This window comes from Falco rusticolus, chromosome 17 (assembly GCF_015220075.1).
Source record: "Falco rusticolus isolate bFalRus1 chromosome 17, bFalRus1.pri, whole genome shotgun sequence".
Classification (NCBI taxonomy): Eukaryota; Metazoa; Chordata; class Aves; order Falconiformes; family Falconidae; genus Falco; species Falco rusticolus.
The window spans coordinates 1,487,400-1,512,623 of NC_051203.1; the positions used below are offsets into that span (position 1 = coordinate 1,487,400).

General features: G+C 67.7%; 4 protein-coding genes across 8 annotated transcripts in view; 3 read left to right on the forward strand and 1 right to left on the reverse strand.

Annotated features, from left to right (window-relative positions):
* The window catches only part of CELSR2 (cadherin EGF LAG seven-pass G-type receptor 2), a 28,998-nt gene extending 25,432 nt beyond the window's left edge, over positions 1-3,566 (forward strand). The window contains exons 33-35 of one of the 2 annotated variants that reach the window (XM_037410586.1): positions 1,751-1,957; positions 2,088-2,325; positions 3,452-3,566. In XM_037410586.1, coding sequence (XP_037266483.1) covers positions 1,751-1,957; positions 2,088-2,325; positions 3,452-3,473 — 467 coding nt within the window. In that variant the 3' untranslated portion in view covers positions 3,474-3,566. Of the gene's footprint in view, positions 1-1,750; positions 1,958-2,087; positions 2,326-3,217; positions 3,333-3,451 lie in introns of those variants that run through there. The other variant, XM_037410585.1, reaches the window with a different exon arrangement.
* Positions 3,567-4,112: 546 nt separating this feature from the next.
* PSRC1 (proline and serine rich coiled-coil 1) lies at positions 4,113-7,410 on the reverse strand. Of its 2 annotated transcripts, XM_037410590.1 has the most exons (7): positions 7,325-7,410; positions 6,516-6,570; positions 6,380-6,437; positions 5,179-5,503; positions 4,819-4,976; positions 4,445-4,627; positions 4,113-4,345 (listed from the first exon to the last, which is right to left on the reverse strand). In XM_037410590.1, the coding sequence occupies exons 1-7, from the start codon at positions 7,376-7,378 to the stop codon at positions 4,141-4,143; spliced, it is 1,038 nt and encodes a 345-aa protein (XP_037266487.1). In that variant the 5' UTR covers positions 7,379-7,410; the 3' UTR covers positions 4,113-4,140. The 2 variants fall into 2 exon arrangements, with proteins under 2 accessions (XP_037266487.1, XP_037266486.1); XM_037410589.1 differs by having other exon boundaries at positions 4,135-4,345; positions 4,445-4,976.
* A 282-nt stretch (positions 7,411-7,692) lies between these two features.
* Positions 7,693-10,622, forward strand: PPIL1 (peptidylprolyl isomerase like 1). The gene is made up of 4 exons (XM_037410845.1): positions 7,693-7,844; positions 8,390-8,544; positions 8,620-8,688; positions 10,288-10,622. Exons 1-4 carry the CDS (start codon positions 7,789-7,791, stop codon positions 10,506-10,508), a joined length of 501 nt encoding a protein of 166 aa, XP_037266742.1. The 5' UTR covers positions 7,693-7,788; the 3' UTR covers positions 10,509-10,622.
* A 1,729-nt stretch (positions 10,623-12,351) lies between these two features.
* On the forward strand, positions 12,352-25,169 carry LOC119158533 (copine-5-like). 3 transcript variants are annotated; one of them, XM_037410610.1, is made up of 21 exons: positions 12,353-12,460; positions 14,915-14,955; positions 15,020-15,066; positions 16,934-17,037; positions 17,529-17,568; positions 17,676-17,752; positions 18,035-18,094; positions 18,193-18,256; positions 18,509-18,612; positions 18,828-18,932; positions 19,421-19,462; positions 19,547-19,622; positions 20,394-20,447; positions 20,532-20,593; positions 20,883-20,929; positions 21,038-21,219; positions 21,304-21,431; positions 21,503-21,605; positions 23,201-23,258; positions 23,669-23,742; positions 24,271-25,168. In XM_037410610.1, exons 1-21 carry the CDS (start codon positions 12,378-12,380, stop codon positions 24,457-24,459), a joined length of 1,740 nt encoding a protein of 579 aa, XP_037266507.1. In that variant the 5' UTR covers positions 12,353-12,377; the 3' UTR covers positions 24,460-25,168. The 3 variants fall into 3 exon arrangements, with proteins under 3 accessions (XP_037266506.1, XP_037266507.1, XP_037266505.1); XM_037410608.1 differs by having other exon boundaries at positions 19,547-20,447; positions 24,271-25,169; XM_037410609.1 differs by lacking the exons at positions 14,915-14,955; positions 15,020-15,066 and having other exon boundaries at positions 12,352-12,460; positions 19,547-20,447.
* The last annotated feature ends 55 nt before the right edge of the window (positions 25,170-25,224 follow it).

A 25,224-nucleotide genomic window follows, 5' to 3' on the forward strand; every position in this document is an offset into this window, starting at 1 on the left:
CCCGGCTGGGGACACCCGGGGGCCACAGGTGGGGGGTGATGGGAACAGGGGGCACCCCAGCAATGACCCTGTTGGGGGGGGCCTGGGGTACCAGAGGTCCTCACCTATTTTGGGAGGGCACCCAGTGGGCACAGAGTCCCTTGCTTGGGGTGTCAGTGGGGCACCCTGTGGTATGGGGACCCTCAGCCTGCCTGGGGTGCCAGTGGGGTCCCTCCAGTGTGCAGATGGGGGCTGGCCAGCCACCACCCATGCCCACTGTCCCCCCCTGCACCCCAGGGCCCCCTCCTTCCTCTTCTGCGTGGTGAGCAAGGAGGTGCGGAGGAGCCTGCGGCTCAGCTGCACCCGCAGGCGCAGCCCCGACCCCGCGCTGGCCACCAAATCCACCCTGACCTCCGTGAGTGCCGGAGGGGCTGGGGGGTGGGGACAAGGGGGACAAGGGACACCCGCCATGGCTGTGATGTCCCCTCCCCCTGGCAGGCCTATGGCTGCGACAGCACCTACGTGGCGGGCGGCTGTACCCGGCACCCACCGGCGGCTCCACCGGCTCCCTGCACAGCACACGCTCCGGCAAGAGCCACCACAGCTACATCCCCTTCGTGCGCCGGTACCGCGCTGGGACGGTGACATCTGCAGCGTGGCGGGGTGGCATGGCCACACCATGGCAGGGTGGCATGATGCTGGGGTGGCATGTTGGTGGGTTGGTGGGATGGTGATGGTTGGTGGGATGGTGGCTTGGTGGCATGGTGGCTTGGTAGGATGGTGATGGCTTGGTGGGATGGTGGCTTGGTGGCATGGCAGCACAGTGGCAGGGTGGCATGATGCTGGGGTGGCAGGATGGCAGGGTGATGGGTTTGTGGGGTGGCACAGTGGCGAAGTGATGTTGGCATGGCAGCATGGTGGCAGCGTGGTGGGATGGCTGGAGTGGCATAGTGGCAGGGTGGCATGGTTCTGGGTGGCAGGGTGATGGGTTGTTGGGGTGGGAGGGTGGTGGGTGATGTGCTGGGTGGCGGGGTGGCAGGGTGATGTGGTGGGGTGATGTGCTGGGTGGCAGGGTGATAGGTTGGGGTGGTGGCGTGGCAGCACACGGGGGTGGCAGGGTGATGGGGGTGGGGCAGTGAGGTGATGGGGTGGGTGGTGGGACGCTGATGGGTGGACAGGGTGGCAGCGTGGCTGGGGAGGGATGGCAGGCACCCATGGGTGCGGGTCTCTGCTCTCTGGCAGGGAGGACTCGGGCTGGCAGGCAGCCCAGGGCAGCAGGCACTGGCCGAGCCGGGGGGGCTCTTCCTCGACACCCAGGACCAGCCCGAGGGTAGGGCCACCACGCGTGCAACAAGTGCACCCGGCCTCGGCCCAGAGCTGGGGGGGGACGACACCCTGGGCACCCCCTGGACCTGCGTGTCCCCCTGGTAGAGCACGACACAGACTCGGACAGTGACCTGTCGCTGGAGATGACCGGAGTGGCTCCTACGGCTCCACGCACTCCTCCGAGAGCGAGGACGAGGGTGTCCCCCAGGCTGGGACACCCTGCCCGGGCCCCCCCTGGCCCCCCCTGCCTCCGGTAATGCCAGCGTAGGGGACACCCAGTGGGGATGGGGTCCCTCAGCCTGTCCAGCGTGCTGATGGGGGGCACCCAGTGGGGATGGGGGTCTCTCACCCAGTCTGGGGCACCAGTTGGTGGTCACCCAATGGATTTGGGGGGGTCCCTCAAGCTGTGTGGGTGCTGATGGAGGGGTCGCCCCCTTGCCCGCAGGTGACAGCCTGGTGGCCCCGGGGCAGCCATACTGGCCAGGGGAATTCGTGACAACAGCCAGCGAGAGCGAGGGGCACGGGGGCAGCGAGACCCTGCGGGTGGAGCCGGCGGGGGGCGAGGGACCCCTCCGGGGTGAACCCCCCCGCCTCAACGGCGAGGCACTCCCCAGGGACCCCCTGCTGCTGCCCCTGCCCCACCCCCACAAAGGTACGGGACGCCCCGCACCCAAGAGGGTGTTATAGGGTGGGTGGGGGGCACCTCAAGGCTGGGAACTCCGCCCCCTCCCCCCCCCCAAAAAAAAAAACCTCAACACCTGGGTGATGCCCCCACCCCACAGGCATCCTGAAGAAGAAGTGCCTGCCCCCCATCAGTGAGCGGGGCAGCACCCAGCGCCTCGCCCCCCCCCCGCCACCCCCTGCGGGCACCGCCGCCTCCTCAGGCAGTGAGGGCAGCCGGGTGGGGGGCACTGCCGCCCCCCGCCCTCGCCAGACCCTGCAGGAGCAGCTCAGCGGCGTCACCCCCATCGCCATGAGCATTAAGGCAGGCACCGTGGACGAGGACTCCTCCGGCTCCGAGTGAGTACCTGATGGATGGGTGCCAGGGTGCCCCTTGGGTGCAAGGGTGGCTGGGCTGTTGGGTGCCCGTTGGGTGCAAGAGTTCCCACTGGGCGCCCTTTGGGTGCTCGGGTGCCCGATGGGTGCCCATCAGCTGCCAGGGATCCTGTTGGGTGCCTGTTGGGTGCAGGAGCTGCCATTGGGTGCCCATCAGGTGAAGGAATGGCTGTTGGATGCAAGGGTGGCTGTTGGGTGTCCACAAGGTGCCAAGGTTCCCTTTGGACACCCATTGGGTGCAACACTGCTTGTTGGGTGCCCGTCAGGTGCTGTGGTTGCCATTGGGCACCCATTGGGTGCAAGACTGGCTGTTGGGTGCCCATCAGGTGAAAGAATGGCTGGTGGGTGTCCATCAGATCTAACCATGCCCATTGGGTGCCTGTTGATGGCCTGTTGGGTGCCCATTGGGTGCAAGGGTGCCTGTTGCATCTTCATCAGGTCTAAGAAAGCTCACTGGGTGCCCATTGATGGCACGTTGGGTGCCCATTGATGCCCATTGGGTGCCCATTGACACCCACTGGGTGCCCATCAAGTCTAAGAATGCTCATAGGGTGCCTGTTGAGTGCCCATTGACGCCCACTGATGGCCCATTGGGTGCCCATTGATGCCCATTGGGTGCCCACTGGGTGCCAGGGTGCCTGTTGCGTGTCCATCAGGTCTAAGAAAGCTCATTGGGTGCCCATTGATGGCCCGCTGGGTGCCCATTGACACCCACTGGGTGCCCATCAGGTCTAACCATGCCCATGGGGAGCAGAGGAGCGGGGTGGCATTGTGGTGGGCACCCGGGGGGGGGTGGGTGTCCCTGCCCACAGGCACTAACCCTCCCTCTTCTCTCCTCTCCGCCCCCCCCGCCCAGATTTCTGTTTTTTAATTTTCTCCATTAACCTGCGGGGGCCGGGGGGCTCCTGCCCTCCCCCCCCTTCCATCTCCCCCCATCTGGGCGAGCGCTGGGTGCTGCGGGCGCGGAGGGCACCCTGGCACCCGCCTCACCCCCGATCACGCATCCGTCTGTCTTGTTTTTTATTCCTCCCCCCACTTCGTGCCCACCCCCTGCCCGTCTGTCTGTCCACCCCCCCCCCCCCTTCCCCAGGAGCGACGAGACCTCCATCTAACAACCCGGCGGGCACTCCCTGCCCATGCCACCGTGCTGGGGACACCGGGACAGGGTGGTGGCACCAGGATGGGAGGGGGGGCACCGGGACAGGGGGTGGCACTGGGATGAGGGGGCATCAGGAAGGGGCAGGGAGCCACAGACACCCCCCTAGTTGCACTTTGGATCCTGGCAGGGATTTGCCCCTCAGCCCATTGGCACCCTGGGGGGACAGATGTGGCATAGGGTGCCCCCCCCACCCGCCCCCAGCATCATCCACAGCCCCCATGCCCGGTGAAGGGTTTTATTTAAAAAATACATGAAAAATACAAAAAAAAGGATATATGATCCCCCCTCCTCCATGGTGCCAACCCCCCCCAGGTGGGGAGCTGGGGGGGGGCACATAGTGGGAGGGGGAATCAGTTGTAGGGTGCAGGGATGTGTGGACCCCCCCAGTACTTTGCCCCCTGCCCAAGGGTGAGGCTCAGGCGGTGGTACCCAGGGGCAGGTGGCACCCAGCAGAGGGTGTTTGCGGGGGGGGGGGTGGGGGACCCCCTGGTTGCTGGGAGGGGCGAGGGGGGGGGTTTCCTACTGCTGATGTGACCTTTTGTAATTAAAGCAAAATCCAACCTGCGCCTCTGCCTCATTCCTGGGGGGGGCCTGTTCTGTGCTCCCCACCCCTCCGTGCCTCAGTTTCCCCAGATCCCCCCTTCCTCACCCATGCACCAGGATGGGGGGTGAACAGGCACCCCGAGCTCCTCCGGGGGTGGGGGGGGTGTCACCTCGGGGTGCTGCTCATCGCCGTCTTCCTGGGGGGGCGGAGGCGGCTGGGGGCAGGTCCGGGTTTGCACCCTGAGCCAGTGGCCGGGGGGGCTGCCCGTGCCGCCCCCACACCTGCAATGGGGAGAGCAGCCATGGGGCAGGGGAAACTGAGGCACGGGGGGGGGAGCAACCCCCTGCCCCCCCGTCCCCACCAGCAGCACCCATCCTTACCTCTGGCCGCGGGTGCCCTCCCACCCGGTGCAGCCCCCCCCGCCAGGGTCCGTCCAGGTGCCCTGGGGATGGCGCTGGGGGCAGGGGGGCGGCTGGAGGGGACGGGGACGGTGGTGGCCCTGGTGCGGGGCTGGCGGGTGGCGGGGGGGCAGGGGGCAGCGCCCCCCCTCACCTTTGGCTGGCCTGGGGAGAGAAGGGCACATGGGGGCACGGCGGGGGCACCCAGACCCCCACCCCGCGGTGGGGCTTGGGGGTGGCTTTGGCACCCACTTGGCCCAGGGTGCTGGGACCCTGGTGGGGTGCGGGTCCCCATGGCGCGGGTGCCCCACGGCGGAGATGCCCATGTTGTCCCCATCCCCGCGCAGAGCCGGTACCTGCTGTCCCCACCTGGAGGGGCTCTGACTTGCCCCGGGCTGCAGCCCCCTGCCCCTGGGCAGGGCAAGGCCGAGGGGGGCCCAGCCGGTTGGGGGGGGGGCACCCTGGCCCCGGGGGGTCCCTTGGGCACCGCTGTGGGGTGACAGCTGGGTGACACCTGGAAGCAGAGAGGGGACACACAGGGACGCTGGTCGGTGGCCGCCCAGTGCTGGGGTGGGGGGGCACTGGGGACATGCAGGTGGCACTCGGTGTCCCCCACCCCAAGACGGGTTTTGGGGAGTGCGGGGGTGTCCAGAACTTCAGCCCTGGTGGGAACAGCGTGTGGGGCCATACTGGGACCCCCCCGAGGTGCCACCTACCTTCCGGGTGCTGGGGATGGTGGTGGCAGTGGGGGCACCCCGGGGCTTGGCGGGGGGCCGGGTGGTGGCCGGGGGGGGTCCCCGCGGCTCCACGGTGGGCAGCAGTGCCCGCACCGGGCTGTCCTTCACCACAAAGGTCTCGCGGCGGGGGCTGCGGGGGCCGTGGCGTGCCGAGGGGGACAGGTGACATTGCTCCAGCTGCGCTGCCAGGCGTGTGGCCTCCCGCACCATCTCCTCCAGCCGGGCACCGTGCAGGGGGCTCCAGCGCCCGCTGCCCCCCCCGGCCCGCGCCCCCGCCTCACCCTCATCCTCCTCTTCCTCCTGGCTGCAGGATGAAGGGCAGCGTCAGCCCTACCTGGCCCCCTGAGCGCCCCCCCCCCGCCCCGTGTCATCTGCCACCATGGCCAGGAGGTGGCATGTCCCCCCTGCCCCGTGCCACCCAGAACACCAGCCACAGGATGGCACAACCCCCATGTCCCCCAGGGCCCTCTTCGTGGGGTGGCACATCCCCCGTGTCCTCTAGGGTGCTGGCAATGGGGTGCCACGTCCTCCATGATGCCAGGGCCTTGGCCATGGGGTGCCATATCCCCCAGGAGCCTGGCCATGGGGTGGCATGTCCCAAGGAGGCTGGCCATGGGGCTGACATCCCTCGGGACCATGGCCATGGGGTGGCATGTCCCCCATGTTGTCAGGACCTTGGCTGTGGCGTGCCACGTCCCACATGTCCCCTAAGACCCCATCCATGGGGTGCCATGTCCCCCAAGATATCAGAACCTTGGCCATGGGGTGCCATATCCCCCCAGGAGCCTGGCCATGGGGTGGCATGTCCCCCGTGTTGTCAGGGCCTTGGCCATGGGGTGCCGTGTCCCCTAGGACCCTGTTCATGGGGGACGTGCTACCCCATGTCCTTCAGGGCCCTATTCATGGGGTGGCACATCCCAACTGTCCCCTGGGACCCTGTTCATGGGGTGGCACATCCCCAGTGTCCCTGCTGTAGGGCGCCACATACCCCAGGACCCCATCCATGGGGTGGCTTGTCCCCCCATGTCCCCCAAAACCTTGGCTACAGGGTGACAGGTCCCCCATGTCCCCCTTAACCCTGTCTATGGGGTGGCATGTCCTGCAGGACCCCATCCATGGGGTGGCATGTCCCCCACGATGCCAGGACCCCATCCATGGGGTGGGTTGTCCCCCCCCTCACCTGTCAGAAGGGGACAGGAGCCCGAAGTCGAAGCTCTCCTCGGTGACAAAGCGGACATCTGGGGGGACATGCGGGTGAGCCCCGGCCCCCCAGCGCGGGGGGCACATGGGGGGCCGCGGCGCTGGCACTGCCATACCTCGCTCCTCCGCCATCGCCTCCGCCTCGGCCCACGGTGCCAGCGCAGGGGCTGCCTGGGGGCGAGCTGAGGGTGACCCACGACACCCGCCCGTCACCCATGACCCCCACCCGTGTCCCCACAACCCCCCACCCTGTGTCCTCAAGCCCCAGTGGGGCAGCCGGGTGGCACCGGCCAGCGCCCGGGGACAGCACTGCCAGTGCCAGCACAGTCGGGCTTTGTGCTGCCGGGGACGGCACCGCTGGCGCGGGCACGGCTGAGGGGCCAGATGTGGGGACCCCCGTGCCCCCCACCCGGGGAACCCCCAGCCCCACACCGAGGGGTCGCAGCCCAGCACCCCGATCCTGGGGGTCCCAGCCCCGCACCCTGATCCTGAGGGGTCCCAACCCCACATCGGGGGGTCCCATCTCCACACCCCGATCCTGGGGGGTCCCAGCCCCCACCGGGGGGTCCCATCTCCACACCCCGATCCTGGGGGGTCCCAGCCCCCCACCGGGGTATCCCAGCCCCCACCGGGGGGTCCCATCTCCACACCCCGATCCTGGGGGGTCCCGGCCCCACACCGAGGGGTCCCAGCCCCACACCCCGATCCTGAGGGGTCCCAGCCCCACACCGGGGGGTCCCAGCCCCGCAGCCCGATCCTGAGGGGTCCCAGCCCCACACCGGGGGGTCCCAGCCCAGCACCCCGATCCTGAGGGGTCCCAGCCCCCACCGGGGGGTCCCGGTCCTGCATCGGGGGGTCCCAGCCCCGCACCCCGATCCCCAGAGGACCCCATCCCCGCACTGGGGGGCCCCGGCCCCGCCCCCACCTCCGGAGGACTCCCCAGCCCCCACCGCAGGGTCTCCGCTCCCTCCTCCGCCATCGCGGGGGTCCCGGTGCCCCCCCCAAGCTCCCGGTGCCCGCCCCCGCTCACCGCCGCCCGCCCCCGCTCCCGGTTGGCCCCGCTCCGCTCCTGGCGCCCCCCCCCGCTCACCGCCGCCCGCCCCCGGCTCCCGCTCGCCGCGCGCGCGGAGGGGGCGTGGCCCAGCGGAGAGGGCGTGGCCTCGTTCGAATTCCCCCTCCCCTGCGTCACAATAGCGGCGCGCCCGCCTGCCGCGCGGATTGGCCCGCCTCCTCGCCCCCGCCCCGCCAACCGCGCTCTCCTATTGGTCGCCGCCGGAAGGGGCGTGTCCCCGGAAGCGCGCGGAGGCGCGGGGCCCTTCCGCCCGCAGCAGCACCAGCAGCGGCGGCGGCGGCAGCGGCAGCAGCGGCAGCAGCAGCGGCAGCAGCAGCATGGCCGCCGTCCCGCCCGACTCCTGGCAGCCGCCCACCGTCTCCATGGAGACCACGTAAGGGGCGGGGCCGCCCTCCCCGGTACCGGCAGCGGGCGGCCCCTCCCGCCCCCTCGGCCCGGCCCCCCGGTACCGCGCAGCCCCAGGTGCCCCCCCGGTGTCCGTTAGCCCCCAGTCTCCCGGTACCGGACAGCCCCCGGTGTCCCATGGCCCCCAGTCCCAGACAGCTCCCAGCCTCCCTGGGTGCTGGGAAGCCCCCAGTGCCTCCCAGTACCGGCCAGCCCCCGTTATCCCCCAGTACCAGCCAGTCCTGGTTGCCCCCCTCCAGTACTGGTCAGCCCCCGTTATCCCCCAGTACCAGCCAGTCCTGGTTGCCCCCCTCCAGTACTGGTCATCCCCCATCATCCCCCAGTACCAGCCAGTCCCGGTTCCGCCCCCCCCGCCCAGTACCAGCTACCCCCCCTTATCCCCAGTGCCAGCCAGTCCCGGTTGCCCCTTCCCAATCCCTGCCAGCCCCACGTCCCCCCGGGGCCGGGCCGGTCTGAGCCCCTGTGAGGGGCACCATGGGGTGACCCCCCGGTGCCGGTGCTGGTGTGGTGCAGGATGGGGCCGCTGGTGCTGGAGCTGTACTGGAAACACGCCCCCCGCACCTGCAAGAACTTCGCCGAGCTCTGCCGCCGCGGCTACTACAACGGCACCAAGTTCCACCGCGTCATCAAGGACTTCATGGTGCAGGGGGGGGACCCCACCGGCACCGGTGAGAGACACCCCCTCGCTGCGGCCCCTGCCCTGCTGGGGGGTCCCGGCTGAGCCCCCCTCGTCCCCTCCCCAGGCCGCGGTGGTGCCTCCATCTACGGCAAGCAGTTTGAGGACGAGCTGCACCCCGAGCTGAAGTTCACCGGTGAGTGGGAACTGTCACCAACACCACGTGTGGGGTGGCGTGGCCCCCAGGACCCCATCCGTGGGGTTCCATGTCTCCCATGATACCAGGAGCCTGGCTATGGGGTGGCATGTCCTCCATGTCCGCTAAGACCCCATCCATGGGGTGCCATGTCCCCCAAGATACCAGGACCTTGGCCTTGGGGTGACATATCCCCCAGGAGCCTGGCCATGGGGTGGCATGTCCCCTGTGTTGTCAAGACCTTGGCCATGGGGTGCCATGTCTCCTGTGTCCACTAAGACCCTGGCCATGGTGGCATGTTCCCCATGTTCCCTAAGACCACATCCATGGGGTGCCGTGTCCCCCATGATACCAGGACCTTGGCCATGGGGTGCCATGTCTCCCATGTTGTCAGGGCCTTGGCCATGGGGTGGCATGTCCCCTGTGACACCAGGACCTTGGCTGTAGGGTGGCATGTCCCTCAGAACCCTGGCCATGGGGTGGTGTGTCCCTCAGAACCTTGGCCATGGGACGGCGTGTCCCCCGTGTTGCCAGGACCTTGGCCATGGTATGGCATGTCCCTCAGAACCCTGTCTGCGGGGTGGCATGTCCCTCAGAACCTTGGCCATGGGGTGGCGTGTCCCCCATGATACCAGGACCTTGGCCATGGGGTGCCATGTCTCCCATATCCCCCAGAACCCTGGCCATGGGGTGGCATGTCACTCAGAACCTTGGCCATGGGGTGGTGTGTCCCCCATAATACCAGGACCTTGCCCATGGGATGGCATGTCCCCCATGTTGCCAGGACCTTGGCCATGGTATGGCATGTCCCTCAGAACCCTGTCTGCGGGGTGCCATGTCCCTCAGAACCTTGGCCATGGGTGGCGTGTCCCCCATGATACCAGGACCTTGGCCATGGGGTGCCATGTCTCCCATATCCCCCAGAACCCTGGCCATGGGGTGGCATGTCCCTCAGAACCTTGGCCATGGGGTGGTGTGTCCCCCATGATACCAGGACCTTGCCCATGGGATGGCATGTCCCCCATGTTGCCAGGACCTTGGCCATGGTATGGCATGTCCCTCAGAACCCTGTCTGCGGGGTGGCATGTCCCTCAGAACCCTGGCCATGGGGTGGCATGTCCCTCAGAACCCTGTCTGCAGGGTGCCATATCCCTCAGAACCTTGGCCATGGGGTGGCGTGTCCCCCGTGTTGCCAGGACCTTGGCCACGGGGTAGCATGTCCCTCAGAACCCTGTCTGCGGGGTGGCATGTCCCTCAGAACCCTGGCCATGGGGTGGCATGTCCCTCAGAACCCTGTCTGCGGGGTGCCATGTCCCTCAGAACCTTGGCCATGGGGTGGCATGTCCCTCAGAACCCTGTCTGCGGGGTGGCATGTCCCTCAGAACCCTGGCCATGGGGTGGCGTGTCCCCCGTGTTGCCAGGACCTTGGCCACGGGGTAGCATGTCCCTCAGAACCCTGTCTGCGGGGTGGCATGTCCCCATATTCCCCAGCACCCTACCTGTGGGGTGGCGTTATCTCCCATCATACCAGGCCACCCCACCCCAGACCCCCAGGGCCCCCAGACCAGACCAGTAACACCATCCCTCCATCCATCTCAGGTGCCGGCATCCTGGCCATGGCCAACGCGGGGCCAGACACCAACGGCAGCCAGTTCTTCCTGACGCTGGGCCCGGCGCAGTGGCTGGACGGGAAGCACAGCATCTTCGGGAGGGTCTGCCAGGGCATGGGGGTGCTGGGCCGCCTGGCCATGGTGGAGACCAACGCCCAGGACCGGCCCCTGGACGACGTCAAGGTCATCAAGGCTTTTCCTTCAGGGTAGGGGGGCTGCGGGGGCGGGTGGGGGGGGTTGTGCTCTATGCCCCCTCCCCCCCGCCTCCAGCCTCCGGTTTGTAGCGCTTGGTTGTAATAAAAGCGGTGGGACGCGGTGGTGACACCCCGTGTGGTGGGATTTTTTTTTTAGGGGGGCTGTGATGGAGGAGGTGGCCCCGTCGTGGTTGTGTGTGCCCCCCTGCAAAGGGGCTTGGGGGGCTGCCCCCCTGCTCCCTGGGATCGTGTCTCTGCAGGCAGCAGCTGGGCATGGTGCCCCCCCCGCCCCCCAGCCCTTGGGGCACAGCGCTGGCCTCGGCTGCTGTGAGGCTAGAGTTGGGGGGGACAGGGGACCCCAACTGACCCCCCACCCCAGCTCTGGGGAGGGCAAGGGGTGCTGCCCTTTCCGCCATGCCCCCCCCCAAAAAAGTGTCCTGGGACCCCAGGGATGCCCCCCATCACAGGCCCACTAGTTCACTGGGCTTTGAGGGGGTGACACCCCCCCATGCAGTGCTGGGGACCCCCGGACTGGCACAGGGGTCCCCATGCACAGGGGTCCCCATGCCAACACGCAGTGTGTGTGTCCCCTCTCTGGCACTGGGTACCCCCCGCTTCAGGGCCCCAGAGCCCCCCCAGGCCCCTTGGCTGTTTCTGTAGGACCTACAGTAATGCCTGGGCTGCAGCAGTCCTGGGGGCTCCAGTCTGGCTTCCAGTCTGCCCAGTGTCCCCAGTACAGCCCCACCCCAGTGGCCCCTCATCCTCATGGCCAAGGCACTGGGAGCACTACGGACTGGACTGGGAGGTGCCAGGGCAGGATGCAGGACTGGACTGGGAGCCACCGGGTGATACTGGGGGTGGTGCAGGGGTGGCACTGGGAGCTACTGGGGCACGCCGAGGGCAGTGGGGAACTGGGTGCACTGGGGGACCCTGGGTCTGCGGGTGCTGGGGCCATGGGGGCACTGGAGGGGCTGGCTAAGGGGGCACTGGGGACTCTCCCTGGGGAGCAGGTGGTACCCAGAGGGGTCCCATGGCACTGAGGGGGTCCCAGGGGGGTACTGGGGGTCCCAGGAGCCCCCGGGTGATGCCGGGGGAGGGCTCGGGGGAATGCCAGGGGTTCAGGGGTGATGCCGGGGGGCTGGGGGTGATGACGGGGGTGATGCCAAGACACGGTACCAGGCGGCCGGAGGCAGTACTGGGGGGCTGGGGGCGATGCCGGGGATCCGTGGGGGGACCCAGGGGCAACGCTGGGGGGCGGTATGGGGGGACCTGTGGGGGGACGCGGGGGCGATGCTGGGGGGCGGTATGGGGGGCTGTGGGGGGACCCGGGGGCGATGCTGGGGGGCAGTGTGGGGGGCTGTGGGGGGACCCGGGGGCGATGCTGGGGGGCGGTATGGGGGGCTGTGGGGGGACCCGGGGGCGATGCTGGGGGGCAGTGTGGGGGGACGTGGGGGCGATGCTGGGGGGCGGTGCGGGGGGCCGTGGGGGGACCCGGGTGCGGTTCCGTGGGCGATGCTGTGGGGCGGTACCAGGGGTCCGTGGGCGATGCCGGGGGTCCGCGGGAGGACCGGGGGCCGGGACCGGGGGTCTGCAGGTGATGCCGGGGGCGGTACCAGGGGTCCGCGGCTGATGCCGGGGATCCGCGAGGGGACCCGGGGGCGGTACCGGGGGGATGGGGTCGATGCCGGGGATCCGGACCCGGGGGTGATGCCGGGGGCCGGTACCGGGGGCGATGCCGGGGGGCGTGGGCGGGGCGTGGGCGGGACCCTGGGGGCGGGACCCTGGGGGCGGGGCCGCAGGAACCCCCGGGGCAGCCCCTGGGCGCGGGGCGGGGCCGGGCCGGGGCGCGGGGGCGGCGGAGCGGGGCAGCGGCGCAGCCCGGGGCATGGCGGGCCTGGGCGCCCCGGAGCCGGGCAGCGGCGCCGGCCCCGTCCCGGCCACCCGGGTGGAGCTGACGGTGTCCTGCAGGTACCGGGCTCGGCGGGGCTCGGCGGGCACTGGGGGAGCGGGGGGGAGCAGCGAGCAGTCGGCGTTGTAGGTACTGGGAAGCACTGGGATGCACTGGGGAGCGGCAGGCGGGCAGCGTTGTAGCTGCTGGGAGGCACTGGGATGCGCTGGGGAGTGGGGGGGAGCGGCGGGCAGTCGGCGTTGTAGGTACTGGGAAGCGCTGGGATGCACTGGGGAGTGTGGGGGAGCAGCGAGCAGTCGGTGTTGTAGGTACTGGGAGGCACTGGGGAGTGGGGGGGGAGCAGCGGCAGTAGGTTGTAGATACTGGGAGGCACTGGGGAGTGTGGGGGAGCGGCGGGCAGTCGGCGTTGTAGATACTGGGACGCACTGGGACGCACTGGGGAGCAGGGGACAGTCGGCGTTGTAGGTGCTGGGAGGCACTGGAGAGTGGGGGGGAGCGGCGGGCGGGCGGCGTTGTAGGTACTGGGAGGCACTGGGATGCGTCGGGGAGTGGGGAGAAGCGGCGGGCAGTCGATGTTGTCGATACTGGGATGCACTGGGGAGTGGGGGGGACCAGCGGGCAGTAGGTGGTGTAGATACTGGGTGGGACTGGGATGCACTGGGGAGTGGGGGGGGAGCGGCGGGCAGTCGGCGTTGCAGGCGCTGGGAGACACTGGGATGCACTGGGGAGTGGGGGGGAGCGGCGGGCAGTCGGCGTTGTAGACACTGGGAGGCACTGGGACGCACTGGGGAGCGGCAGGCAGTCGGTGTTGCAGGTGCTGGGAGGCTCTGGGGAGCGGGGGGAAGCGGGGGGGCAGTCAGTGTCGTAGGTACTGGGAAGCACTGGGATGCAGTGGGGAGCAGCAGGAAGTCGACATTGTAGTATACTGGGAGGCTATGGGGAGGGGAGGGTCAGTTGGTGGTGTAGGCTACTGGGAGGCACTGGGGAGTGGGGGCAGTCGGCGTTGTAGGATATTGGGAGGCACTGGGAGACAGCGGGGAGTTGGGGGGGAATTGGTGTTGCAGGATACTGGGAGGCAGTGGAGTGCACTGAGGGAGTGGTGGGCAGTCAGTATTGTAGGATACTGGGGGAACAGGGAGCACTGGGAGGCACTGGGAAAGAGGAGGCAGTTGCTGGGGGGGAGTGGGGGGGGCACAGGGGGCACTCGGTGGGGGCAGTGGGAGGTACTGGGGGAGCTGGGGTGGTACTGCCCTAATGCGGGTGCCAGCTTGGGGGGCTGGGGGGGGGGTAGGTGCAGGGAGCTTCCTTTGTGGGGGCTGGGGTGGGTGACATGCCACCGACCCCCCCCGGCGTGGGCAGCTGAACCTCCGCCCCCCCCCCCCCCCCCCCCCCCCCCGCAGCACTGGGTGCCCCCCCGGCCGCGCTGCCTGCGGCCACTCTGACCTATTTTCCTCCCACTCCACCGGGCAGCGGGCAGGGGCCCGGGTGGGCAGCGCTGCGCGGGGGGATGGGACGCTGCCCCCGACACCCCCCACGGCTGTGCTCCCCCGACACACACCCCCATGGCTGTGTGTCCCCAGCACACACCCCCGTGGCTGTGCCCACCACCACACCACCCCCGGCTGTGACACCCCCCCCCATGGCTGTGCCCCCCAGCACCATCCCCCCCCCATGGCTGTGCCCCCTTACACACACACACCCCCGGCTGTGCCCCCCCCCCCGACACCCCCCCATCTGTGCACCCCAACATGCGGCACAGGGCATGTACAGCCGCACACACCCAAACGCACAGTGCAGGGCACACGTGGCTGTGCACACCCTGTCACCTGGCTGTGCACAGCGACACACCGGCACACGGCTGTTGCACACCGGCATACAGCTGTGCACACCGACACAACACCTGGCTGTGCAGACTGACACATGGCTGTGCACAGACACTGTCACCCGGCTGTGCACACTGACACACCGACACCTGGCTGTGCACTCTGTCACCTGGCTGTGCACGCTGACATAAAGGGGCACATGGCTGTGCACACCAGCACGCAGCTGTGCACAGTGACACACTGACCTGCAGCTGTGCACACCGACACATGGCTGTGCACACCGACACACTGTCACCTGGCTGTGCATGCTGTCACCTGGCTGTGCACACTTGACACGTGGCCGTGCACACTGACACACTGACACATGGCTGTGCACACTAACATGCGGCTGTGCACACCAACACACTGTCACCTGGCTGTGCATACCCACACACAGCCGTGCACACCAACACGCGGCCGTGCACACTTGACACGTGGCTGTGCACACCGACACACCAACACGTGGCCGTGCACATACCGCTGCCAAGCATGTGCAGCCGTGCACACGCAGATGCCCAGCGTGCAGCACGTGGCTTTGCACGTCCCGACACGTGGCCACTCCCAGTGACACCCCAGCACGGAGCACAGCCTGGCGTGCGCAGCCGTGCAGTCACACTCACGCTCACGCTCACCCGCGCCCCGTCCCCGCAGGCAGCTCCTGGACAAGGACACCTTCTCCAAGTCGGACCCGCGTGAGTGTGCCGGGGCGGGGGGCGGGGGGGGCCCCGGCGCCCCTGACCCACCCTGTGCCCGCAGTGTGCGTGCTGTACACCCAGCGCCCCGGCAGCCGCCAGTGGCGCGAGGTCAGTGCCTGTGGCAGCCAATCGCATGTCGGGGTGGTGGCTGACTGGCCAATCAGCATGTTTGGGGTGCCAGCCAGCTGGCCAATCAGCATGTTGGGGTGATGGCTAACTGGCCAATCAGCATGTCGGGGTGTTGACCAATCAGCATGTCGGGGTGATCGCTAACTGGCCAATCAGCATGTTTGGGGTGCCAGCCAGCTGGCCAATCAGCATGTTGGGGTGTTGACCAATCAGCATGTCGGGGTGATGGCTAACTGGCCAATCAGCATGTTGGGGTGATGGCTAACTGGCCAATCAGAATGTTTGGGGTGCCAGCCAGCTGGCCAATCAGCATGTCGGGGTGTTGACCAATCAGCATGTTGAGGTGATGGCTAACTGGCCAATCAGCATGTCGGGGTGTTGACCAATCAGCATGTCGGGGTGATCGCTAACTGGCCAATCAGCATGTTTGGGGTGCCAGCCAGCTGGCAAATCAGCATGTTGGGGTGCTGACCAATCAGCATGTTGGGGTGATGGCTAACTGGCCAATCAGCACGTTAGGTGCCAGCCTATCAGCATGTTGGGGTGCTGACCAATCAGCATGTTGGGGTGCCAACCAGCTGGCCAATCAGCGTGTAAGTTGTTGGCCTATCAGCAAGTTGGGGTGATGGCTAACTGGCCAATCAGCATGTCGGGGTGATGGCCAGGTGGCCAATCACCATGTCAGCATGTTGGGGTTCTGGTTGTCAGCACTTTGGGGTGCTGGCCCAGTGGCCAATCAGCAGGTCAAATTCTGGCCAACTGCATGTTGGGATACTTACCAATGAGCTCATTGGGGTGTTGGCCAACTGGCCAATCAGCTTGTTGGGGTGCTAGCCCGTTGGCCAATCACCAGTGAGGAACAGCCGGCTGAGGTGCAGCAGCCAGCCATTCTGCACATTAGGGTGTTGGCCAGCCAGCCAATCAGCATCCTGGGTTGCTGACCAATCAGCATATTGGGGTGCTGGCCACCTAGCCAACCAGCATGTCAGGGTGCTGGCCAATCAACTTGCTGGGGTGCAGCCAGCCAGCCAATCAGCACGCTGGGGAGCTGGGGAGCATGTTGGGGTGCCAGGCAGCCAGCCAATGAGCCGTCAGCATGCAGCCAGCTGGCCAATCAGGGCGCTGCCGGCCCCAGCAGGTGCTGGCTGTGCCCAGGGAGGGGACACTTGGGGACACCCCTCGGGGTGCCCTGCCCCCCCCCCGCTCCCTCCCGCCCCCCGCCCCACCACCGTGTGCCCTGTAATTAACTGAGGCATAATTGAGGGGCTTCGGGCCTTAATGAGCAGGCGGGGGCTGGGCAGGACGCGGTGCCAGCCCTGCACCCGATGACAAAGGGGCACCTGGTCCCGCCGTGCCTGGCCCGACGTCCCCTTCTGCGCCCTGTGTCACCTCGTGTCCCACATGTCCCCCGCTGTCCCCATCCTCTGTCTGTCCCCGCTCCCACCTTCTTCCTCCCTTCCTGTGTCTCTATCCCCGTTTCACCATCCCTGTGGCCCCATCCCCATGTCACCCTGGTGTCGCCATGTCCCCATCCCCGTGTCACCCCAGTGTCCCCATCCCCATGTCACCCTGGTGTCCCTGTGTCCCCATCCTGATGTCCCGATGTCCCTATTCCCATGTCCCCATTCTTATGTCACCCCGGTTTCCCCTTCCCTGTGTCCCCATCCCCGTGTCCCCATCCCCATGTCACTCTGGTGTCCTGGTGTCTCCATCCCCATGTCCCCATCCCCGTGTCACCCTGCTGTCCCCATCCCTGTGTCCCCATCCCCATGTCACACTGGTGTCCTGGTGTCCCCATCCCCATGTCCCCATCCCCGTGTCACCCTGCTGTCCCTGTGTCCCCCAGTTTGGCCGGACCGAGGTCATCGACAACTCCCTGAACCCCGACTTCCTGCGCAAGTTCGTCCTCGACTACTTCTTTGAGGAGAAGCAGAACCTCCGCTTTGACCTGTGAGTGTCCCCACTGTCCCCCCAGTGTCATCCCCCTGGCCACTGCAGCCCCCAGCACCCCAGCACAGCCCCTCCCCCCCCCCCCCCGCCCCGTGGGGCTGGCTGCGGTGGCTCAGCCAGTGCCTGGGGATGCCAGGCGGGCACTGGCGCTGGTCCCTGTCCCAGGCATGTCCTTGTCACTATCTGGTCCCTGTGCTTGTCCCCCTCTCTGTTCTGAACCTATTCTTGCACCATCACCATCCCTGTCCCCATTCACATCCCCGTCCCATCCCTGTCCCCGTCTCCATCCCTGTGCCCATCCACATTCCATCCTGTCCCGGTCCCCATCCCTAACCCATCCCTGTCCTGTCCCCATCCTTATTTGTGTCCCATCCTGTCCCTGCCCGACCTCGACCCCCATCTGCATCCAGTCCCCATGTCTGTCCCCATCCCTGTCCCCACAGCCACCCCATCCCTGCTGCCTCAGCAACAGGTCCCCACTTTGTCCCCAGGTACGATGTGGACTCCAAAAGCCCCGACCTCTCCAAGCATGTAAGTGGGGGGCCAGCCCCGTTCCACACCCCCCCTCCCCGAGCCCTGTGGGGCTGGGGACAGGGAGGGGACAGGGACAGACCCCGGTGACACCACGGCTCCGGCAGGATTTCCTTGGCCAGGCCTTCTGCACCCTGGGCGAGATCGTGGGCTCAGCCGGCAGCCGCCTGGAGAAGCCCCTGACGTGAGCCCCTGCCCCGTGCCTCAGTTTCCCCGGGGAGGGCCCTGCGCTGGGGTGGCTGCCTGCTGTCCCGTGTCCCTCCCTGCACTGGCGACGTGCCCGGGTCCTTATCAGGGTGTCTGGGATGGAGACCAGACCCCGGTGCCGACAGCCCCGGCTCCAGCTGCCCTGGGCTCCCCCTGTCCTTTACCCAGCCCCTGCCTCAGCTTCCCCATGGGGGGTAGGGGGTGGCTTTTTTGGGAGGGGGGGGTCCCCTCTGTCACCCCTCAGTGTCTGTCCCAACAGGATGGGGACAGTGACCACGCACGGCCGGGGCAGAAGACCCGCTCCGGCTGTCTCCAATGGGTGAGTTTTGGGGTGCCCAGCTTGGGGGGGTCCGGGGGGACACCAGGGTCACCGTGTCAGTGTGTGTGTGTCCCCCGGCTCACGGCCCCTCCTGGCAGCGGCATCCCCGGGAAGAAGTGCGGCACCATCATCCTCCTCGCCGAAGAGCTGGGCAACTGCCGGGTGAGCCGCTCTGGGGAGCGGGGGGACAGGTTGGGGACACCCCGGTAACGTGAGGGGGCACAGACCCCCACCCCTACCCCGGCTGCGCCCCCTAGGTCTTCCTCACTCTGGGGTGAGGAAGATGAGGGTCAAGGCTGACCTGTCCCCACGGTGTGTCCCATGGGTCCTGGGTCCCTCAGCACCCCCCCGAGATCCTGCACCCCCCATGTCCCTGGGGGTGCCGGGCTGGTGACTCCCCTGTCCCCACCGCAGGACGTGGCCACGCTGCAGTTCTGCGCCAACAAGCTGGACAAGAAGGATTTCTTCGGCAAATCCGACCCCTTCATGGTCTTCTACCGCAGCAACGAGGATGGGACGTGAGTGACCCCCAACCCCTCCCCAAAACACAGTGGCACCTTCATGGCACCAGGGGTGGGGGGACAGCCCTGGCCATGGGACACCTCCTGTCCCCATGGGGCTGGGCTGGCGTTAGGGGTGTGTGTGTCTCCAAAAATCCTCTCTAGGGTGATGTGGGAGGGGTGTTGCCATCGGGGGTGACCCCCCTTGTCCCCCCACATTTCCTCCCCTCCAGCTTCACCATCTGCCACAAGACGGAGGTGGTGAGGAACACGCTGAACCCGGTGTGGCAGGCGTTCACCATCCCGGTGCGCGCCCTCTGCAACGGCGACTACGACAGGTGAGCTGTGGGTCCTCCAGGGCCGGCGGGGGTGGCCGCTCTGCACCCTCTTCCCACAGTCTCTGTGGTACCTACGCTCGTGCCTAAGCCCTCCAGCATCCCACGCCCACGCTGCGTGCCTCAGTTTACCCATCTGGGCAATGGGCTTCATCGCTATGACAGAGCCATCCCTGGGGGGTGTCCCTCCCCCTCCAAAACGGGTGTCACCGGCTGCGTGTCCTGGCAAACAAAAATCAGCGGTGGCTTGGTGGCTCGTCGTGCCGCCGGCTTGGCCCCATGTCGGACGTTGCTGTGGCAACGGCGGATAAAAATATCCCACCGAAAAAGCCTGAGGAGGAGGAGGAAGAGGAGGAAGGAGGAAAAGGCCCACGGAGGCATCAAAACAAGCCCATGGGAGTGGGCCCCAGGGACTCACCACAGCCCCTGGGGTGGGGGTCTGGGTTTTGGGGGTGCCAGGTGGTGGCTGTGACCCCCCCCTTGCCTTGCAGAGCCATCAAAGTGGAGGTGTACGACTGGGACCGTGACGGCAGGTGAGCTGGGGGGTGGCCCTGGGGACCCCCCACACCCCGTCCCGCCCCCCAGCTGACAGTGCCCTCCCCCCCCTCACCCCACAGCCACGACTTCATCGGGGAGTTCACCACCAGCTACCGGGAGCTGGCACGGGGGCAGAGCCAGTTCAATGTCTACGAGGTGAGGCCAGAAAACAGGGACGGGATTCAGTGGCACCCATGGGTGCTACCATCCCTTTGCTGCACCCCTGGGTGTCATGGTCCCTGTGCTGCACCCCAGGGACATTATAGTCCCTTGGGGGCCTGTGCTGAACCTGTGGGTGTTGTGGTTCCCGTGCTGCACCCGTGGGTGTTACGGTCCCCAGGGTGCCCGTGCTGCACCCATGGGTGTCGTGGAGCCCAGAGTTCCCATGCTGCACCCATGGGTGCTGTGGTCCCTGTGCTGCACCCCTGGCTGTTACGGTCCCCAGGGTGCCCGTGCTGCACCCATGGGTGCCGTGGTCCCTGTGCTGCACCCCTGGCCGTTACGGTCCCCAGGGTGCCCGTGCTGCACCCATGGGTGCCGTGGTCCCTGTGCTGCACCCCTGGGTGTTACGGTCCCCAGGGTTCCCGTGCTGCACCCATGGGTGTCATGGTCCCTGTGCTGCACCCCTGGGACATTATAGTCCCCTGGGTGCCTGTGCTGCACCCGTGGGTGTCATGGTCCCCGTGCTGCACCCCTGGGACATTGCAGTCCTCATCTCCAGGGTGCCTGGGCTGCACCCCTGGGTGCCACAGCCCCCTGCTCTGCACCCTGGGGTGTTGCACCCCCCTCGGGGTGCCCCTCTGCACCCTGGTGGGGTGTCCCCTGTGCTGCTCCCCACCTTGGGGTGTTACGGTCCCCGTGGTGCCCCCCCTGCACCCCGGGGGTGCCGCGGCTCCGGTGGGGAGCAGCTCCCCTCCGCCCCCCCAGGTGGTGAACCCCAGGAAGAAGATGAAGAAGAAGAAGTACCTGAACTCGGGGACGGTGAGGATTGGGGGGGGGACACGGGGAGGGGAGGGGGTGGGGGGGCGCAGCCACCGTCCCTGCTCAGCCCGGTGTCCCTGGCAGGTGACACTGCTGTCCTTCGCCGTGGAGTCCGACCACACCTTCCTGGACTACATCAGGGGCGGGTGAGCGAGGGGGGGACGTGCCTCAGTCTCCCCGTCTGTATCCGGGGGATGGATGTGGGGTCCCAGAACAGGGCGTCCCCAGCACCCGCAGCTGCTGCCTGGGGCGGGGGGACAGCGGAGGGAGATTTGGGGGTGATCTGAACTGGGGGGTGGGCACATCCCATCCTTGGGTGTTCCTCTGGGGAGAGCCAGGCTGCGGGCTGGCCCGGGGAGGGGGCTGGCCACCCCGCCATGGGTCACATCCTGCATCACCCACCCCAGTGCCCTAAAGCTGCTGTCACCCCCCCAGGACCCAAATCAACTTCACGGTGGCCATCGACTTCACCGCATCCAACGGTGAGCGCGGGGCTGCGCATGTCCCCAGCAGTATTTAACGAGCGGGGGACTCGTCAAACCGCTGCTGGAGGGGGGGGCTGGGCCCGGCTGAGCCCCCCGCCCGCACAGGGAACCCCTCGCAGTCCACCTCGCTGCACTACCTGAGCCCCTACCAGCTGAACGCCTACACCATGGCCCTCAAGGCGGTGGGCGAGATCATCCAGGACTACGACAGCGACAAGATGTTCCCAGCCCTCGGCTTCGGCGCCAAGATCCCGCCGGACGGACGCGTGTCCCATGAGTTCCCGCTGGTGAGGGTCTGTCCCAAGGTGGGGTTCGACGGGGTCGGGGACGTTGTGGTATCGTCCTTGTCACCGCTGTTCCTTGTCCCGCAGAACGGTGACGTGGCCAACCCGGCGTGCAGCGGCATCGAGGGCGTCCTGGAGGCGTATCACCGCAGCCTGCGCAGCGTCCAGCTCTACGGACCCACCAACTTCGCCCCCGTGGTCAACCACGTTGCCCGGTAAGGGGGTCTCAGCCCCCCCCGCCGGGGGTCCGTGTCCACCCCGGTGTCCCTCATGGGGTCCCTCGCAGCTCGGCGGCAGCGGTGCTGGATGGGTCCCAGTACTTTGTGCTGCTCATCATCACCGACGGCGTCATCTCGGACATGGCACAGACCAAGGAGGCCATCGTCAACGTGAGTCCCGCGGGTGGTGGGTGCTGGGGTGCGAGGACCACCCGGGGCTGGGGTGCTCTGAGGCATCTGGGGTGCCGCAGCAGCGGGGTGCACGGGGCGCTGCGGGCTGTGCCGGTGCGGTAACTGGCTGGGGAGCCCCAGGGTGGCAGGGTGACCAGACTGGCTGGAGCCTGGGGTGCCCCTGATGGGGTGCAGTGAGCTGGGTGGGTGCAACAACCTGCAGGGGGTACCGCGAAGTGGGTGCAACATCCAGCTGGGTGCACGGGGTCCCCCCCCATAGCGGGGTGCCATAACCTGCCCAAACTGGGGCACGATTCCCAGCCAGGCACATGGGGTGCCCTGAGCTGCTGGGGTGCCAGGGCAAGCTGGGGGGGGGGGGGGGGGCGCTGGTGGCCAAGGTCACGGTGTCCCCTCCAAGGGGGTGGCGGGCAGCTCCTGCCTCCTCCACACGAGGGGCCTGGGAAGGAAAAAGCAATCCTGGCGCCGGGATGGCTCTTGGAAGGCACCAGCGGCACCTTTGCCCTCGCAAGTGCCGTGCCGCGCCAGCCCGCTGTGTGCCCCCCTCCCCGCTCAGCCCAGCGCCTGGGCCAGCTGGGAGCTTTGTTCTTCCTCCTCCTCCTCCTCCTCCTCATCCCCCAGCCTCCCTCACAGCAGCTCAGCCCCATCTCTGCTCCCCGATACGTGGGGCGTCGGGAGGGTCAGGGATGCTGGAGCTGAGCAGGGATGCTGGGGGAGCCATCAGCCCCGTAGCAGGGGGCTGGGGGTGCCCGGGGGGGCGGGGGGCGATGCTGGGCATTGGCGGGAGTCGGGCAGGAGAACGGCTCCGGTAATATTTGTTTGCTGCTTTAATATCCCCGCAGTGCGGCTGTGCCGGCAGCTCGGGCCGCTCAGTGCCAGCAGCTGCTGCACCTCGCAGCGGCCCGCTGCCTGCCCGCGGGCACCGCAGCCGGGGCCGGGGGGGGGGCGGGGCCGGGGGGGGGGGGGGGGGGGGGCAGGGTGCCCTTGAGATGCCCTTGGGGTTCCCTCCGGAGCCTGGTGCTGCTCCGGGAGCACCGTGCTGAGCCCAGGGGTTCCCTTGACCGGCGGTGCAGTTCTGCGGTGCTGGGGGGGTGTCGTGGTGCCACCCAGCAAGGGATGCCCCCGATGGCACTGGGTGCGGGGTGCCCATCGTGGCACTGAGGATGTCCCCGGGCACGGGGTGCCCACCGTGTCCCTGGGTGCAGGGTGCCCATCGCGGCCCTGGCTATGGGATGCCCATCTCTGTGCTGAGCACCGATGCCCACCATGGCACTCGGTGCAGGGTGCCCATCCTGACCCCAAGGGAAGGATGCCCACCATGGTCCTGGGCACGGGATGCCCATCGCAGCCCTGAGGATGAGGTGTCTATCCTGGCCCTCGGCACCGGGTGCCCATCGTGGCCCAAAGGGTAGGGTACCCATCTGCACCTGCGCAGCACCCCACTGTCACCCTGTCCCCTGGGGCCCGGTGGGTGCTGGGGGGCCAATGCTGGGGGTGGGACCCTTGGGAGCTGGGCTGGTGGCTGCCTTCAGCAATTTTGGTGCCTTATTTTGGTTTTTTCTCCCTCGTTGCTGCAGGCTGCCAAGCTCCCCATGTCCATCATCATCGTGGGGGTCGGCCAGGCTGAGTTCGACGGTAAGGCTGTGGGCGCCCCCATCCCACCCCGGCTCAGCAGCCCCCGAGGGGGCACGGAGGCCACCGAGGCAACGGGACTTGGATTTTACTGGGGCTCAGCAGGTCTTGCCACAAGCCGGCGTGCGGGTGGTTATGAGCAGAGGTGTTCATTAGGGCTGAATGAGCCCCCCGGGATGTACGGGGTGGGGGGGCACGGGCAGCCCCCCCACCAGCAGCCGGCTGCTCTGCGGTGAAGGCAAATTAAAGCTCCCCCGGGAACTGCCAGTGATGAATCAGCCCGGCTCCCCCGCCTGCCTGCAGCTGCCAGGGCTGGGGGGCTGCTGGGGTTGGGCTGGGGGTGTCAAAGGGTGTCACCCTGGGGTGGGGGGGACGTGGGTGCTGCTAAGCCCCCGCACCTTTCCCCCCCGCAGCCATGGTGGAGCTGGATGGGGATGACATTCGCATCTCCTCCCGTGGGAAGGTGGCGGAGCGTGACATCGTGCAGGTACCAACTCCCCCGGGTGGGGATCGGGGACCCCGACCAGCTGTGGTGGTGGTGTGGAGGGCTCCCCGGGCACCCCACATCAGCCCCATTACTCCTGGGGTGCACTGACTGGTCCCAGCATGGAGGGTGACGAGGTGGGCTGCATACTGGAAAGGCACTGGGACATGGGTGAACTGGGGCATGGGGGAGCACAGGGGCATGGGGGGGGCGGTGCTGGGAATCGGGGTGCACTGGGCCATGGAGGGATACACTGAGACATTCGAGGGGGTGTGCTGGGTTGTGGGAGAGTGCACTGGGACGTGGAGGGGGGCTGCACTGGGAAGAAGGGGTGCACTGGGAAGAAGGGGTGCACTGGGGCTTGGGATGTGCTTGGATCTGGGGGTGCACTGGGATCTGGGGACACACTGGGGCATCAGGGAAGGGAGGGGCACTGGGATGTGGGGCTGCAGTGAGTGGGACACACAGGGCCATGCTGGCCAGGGGGACCAGTCCCTGGGGGTCCCTCCAATCCCGTTGTCCCCCCCCCAGTTTGTCCCTTTCCGTGACTACCTGGACGGGGGGGACAGCCCGGTGCTGAGCATGGCGCGCCTGGCCAAGGATGTCCTGGCCGAGATCCCTGACCAGTTCATCTCCTACATGAAGGCACGCGGCATCAAACCCCAGCCGGCGCCCCCCAGCCCCGACCCACCCGGCCCCCCAGTGCCCCCCCAGCCCTGACCGCACCTGGCTGGCACCCCGTGTCCCCCCCACCCCAGCCCTGGGCCTTGGATGTTTTTCTGAGCCCCCTCTTTCCTTTTTCAAGGGATAAAAGGCAGCAGCACCCTGCCAGGGCCCTGGGGGGTCCTGTTCCACCCCACTCCATGTGTGTCCCCCCATAAATCACCTTTTCTGGGGTCCCCGGGGGGTCAGGGATGGAGGCGCTGGCGCTGGTGTTGGCCAAGCACTCTTGGCAGTGGTGGACCCCCCCCATATCCAGCCCAGACCATCACAGCTCACCCCATCCTGGCACACCTTGGACTGGTGCTGAGGACCGCATCCTGCCCCCCCCAAAAGGGGCAAGGGGTCTCCAGCTCTCCCACCTACCCTTTTCCCCCCCTCCCGAGGTGTGGGGTCCCCTCTGGTGGCCCCAGTGACATTCAGAGCATTCCCAGCCCCGCAGAGGTGATGCATGCCCCCCCCCCGCCCCAGCCCCATAGGCACCCCCCATCCTCCGGCAGCAAGTGCCGGCCCCTCCTGGGGGGGGGGGCAGGTCTGTTTGTGTGTGTCCCCCCACCCTCCACTTTTCTATTTGCATGGACAGCCCCCCTCCGTGCCCCCCCGCACTGTGTCGCCTGTGCATCTGCTGTGGGTTTGTATTGAGTTGCCTTAAACCGGAATAAATTATAGCCTTTTTAATTACCGCCACCCCCGGGCCCCCTCCAGCATCACCCCTGCAAGGGGTGACCCCCCCCCCACTGTCCGTCCCACCCCCCGACACAGATC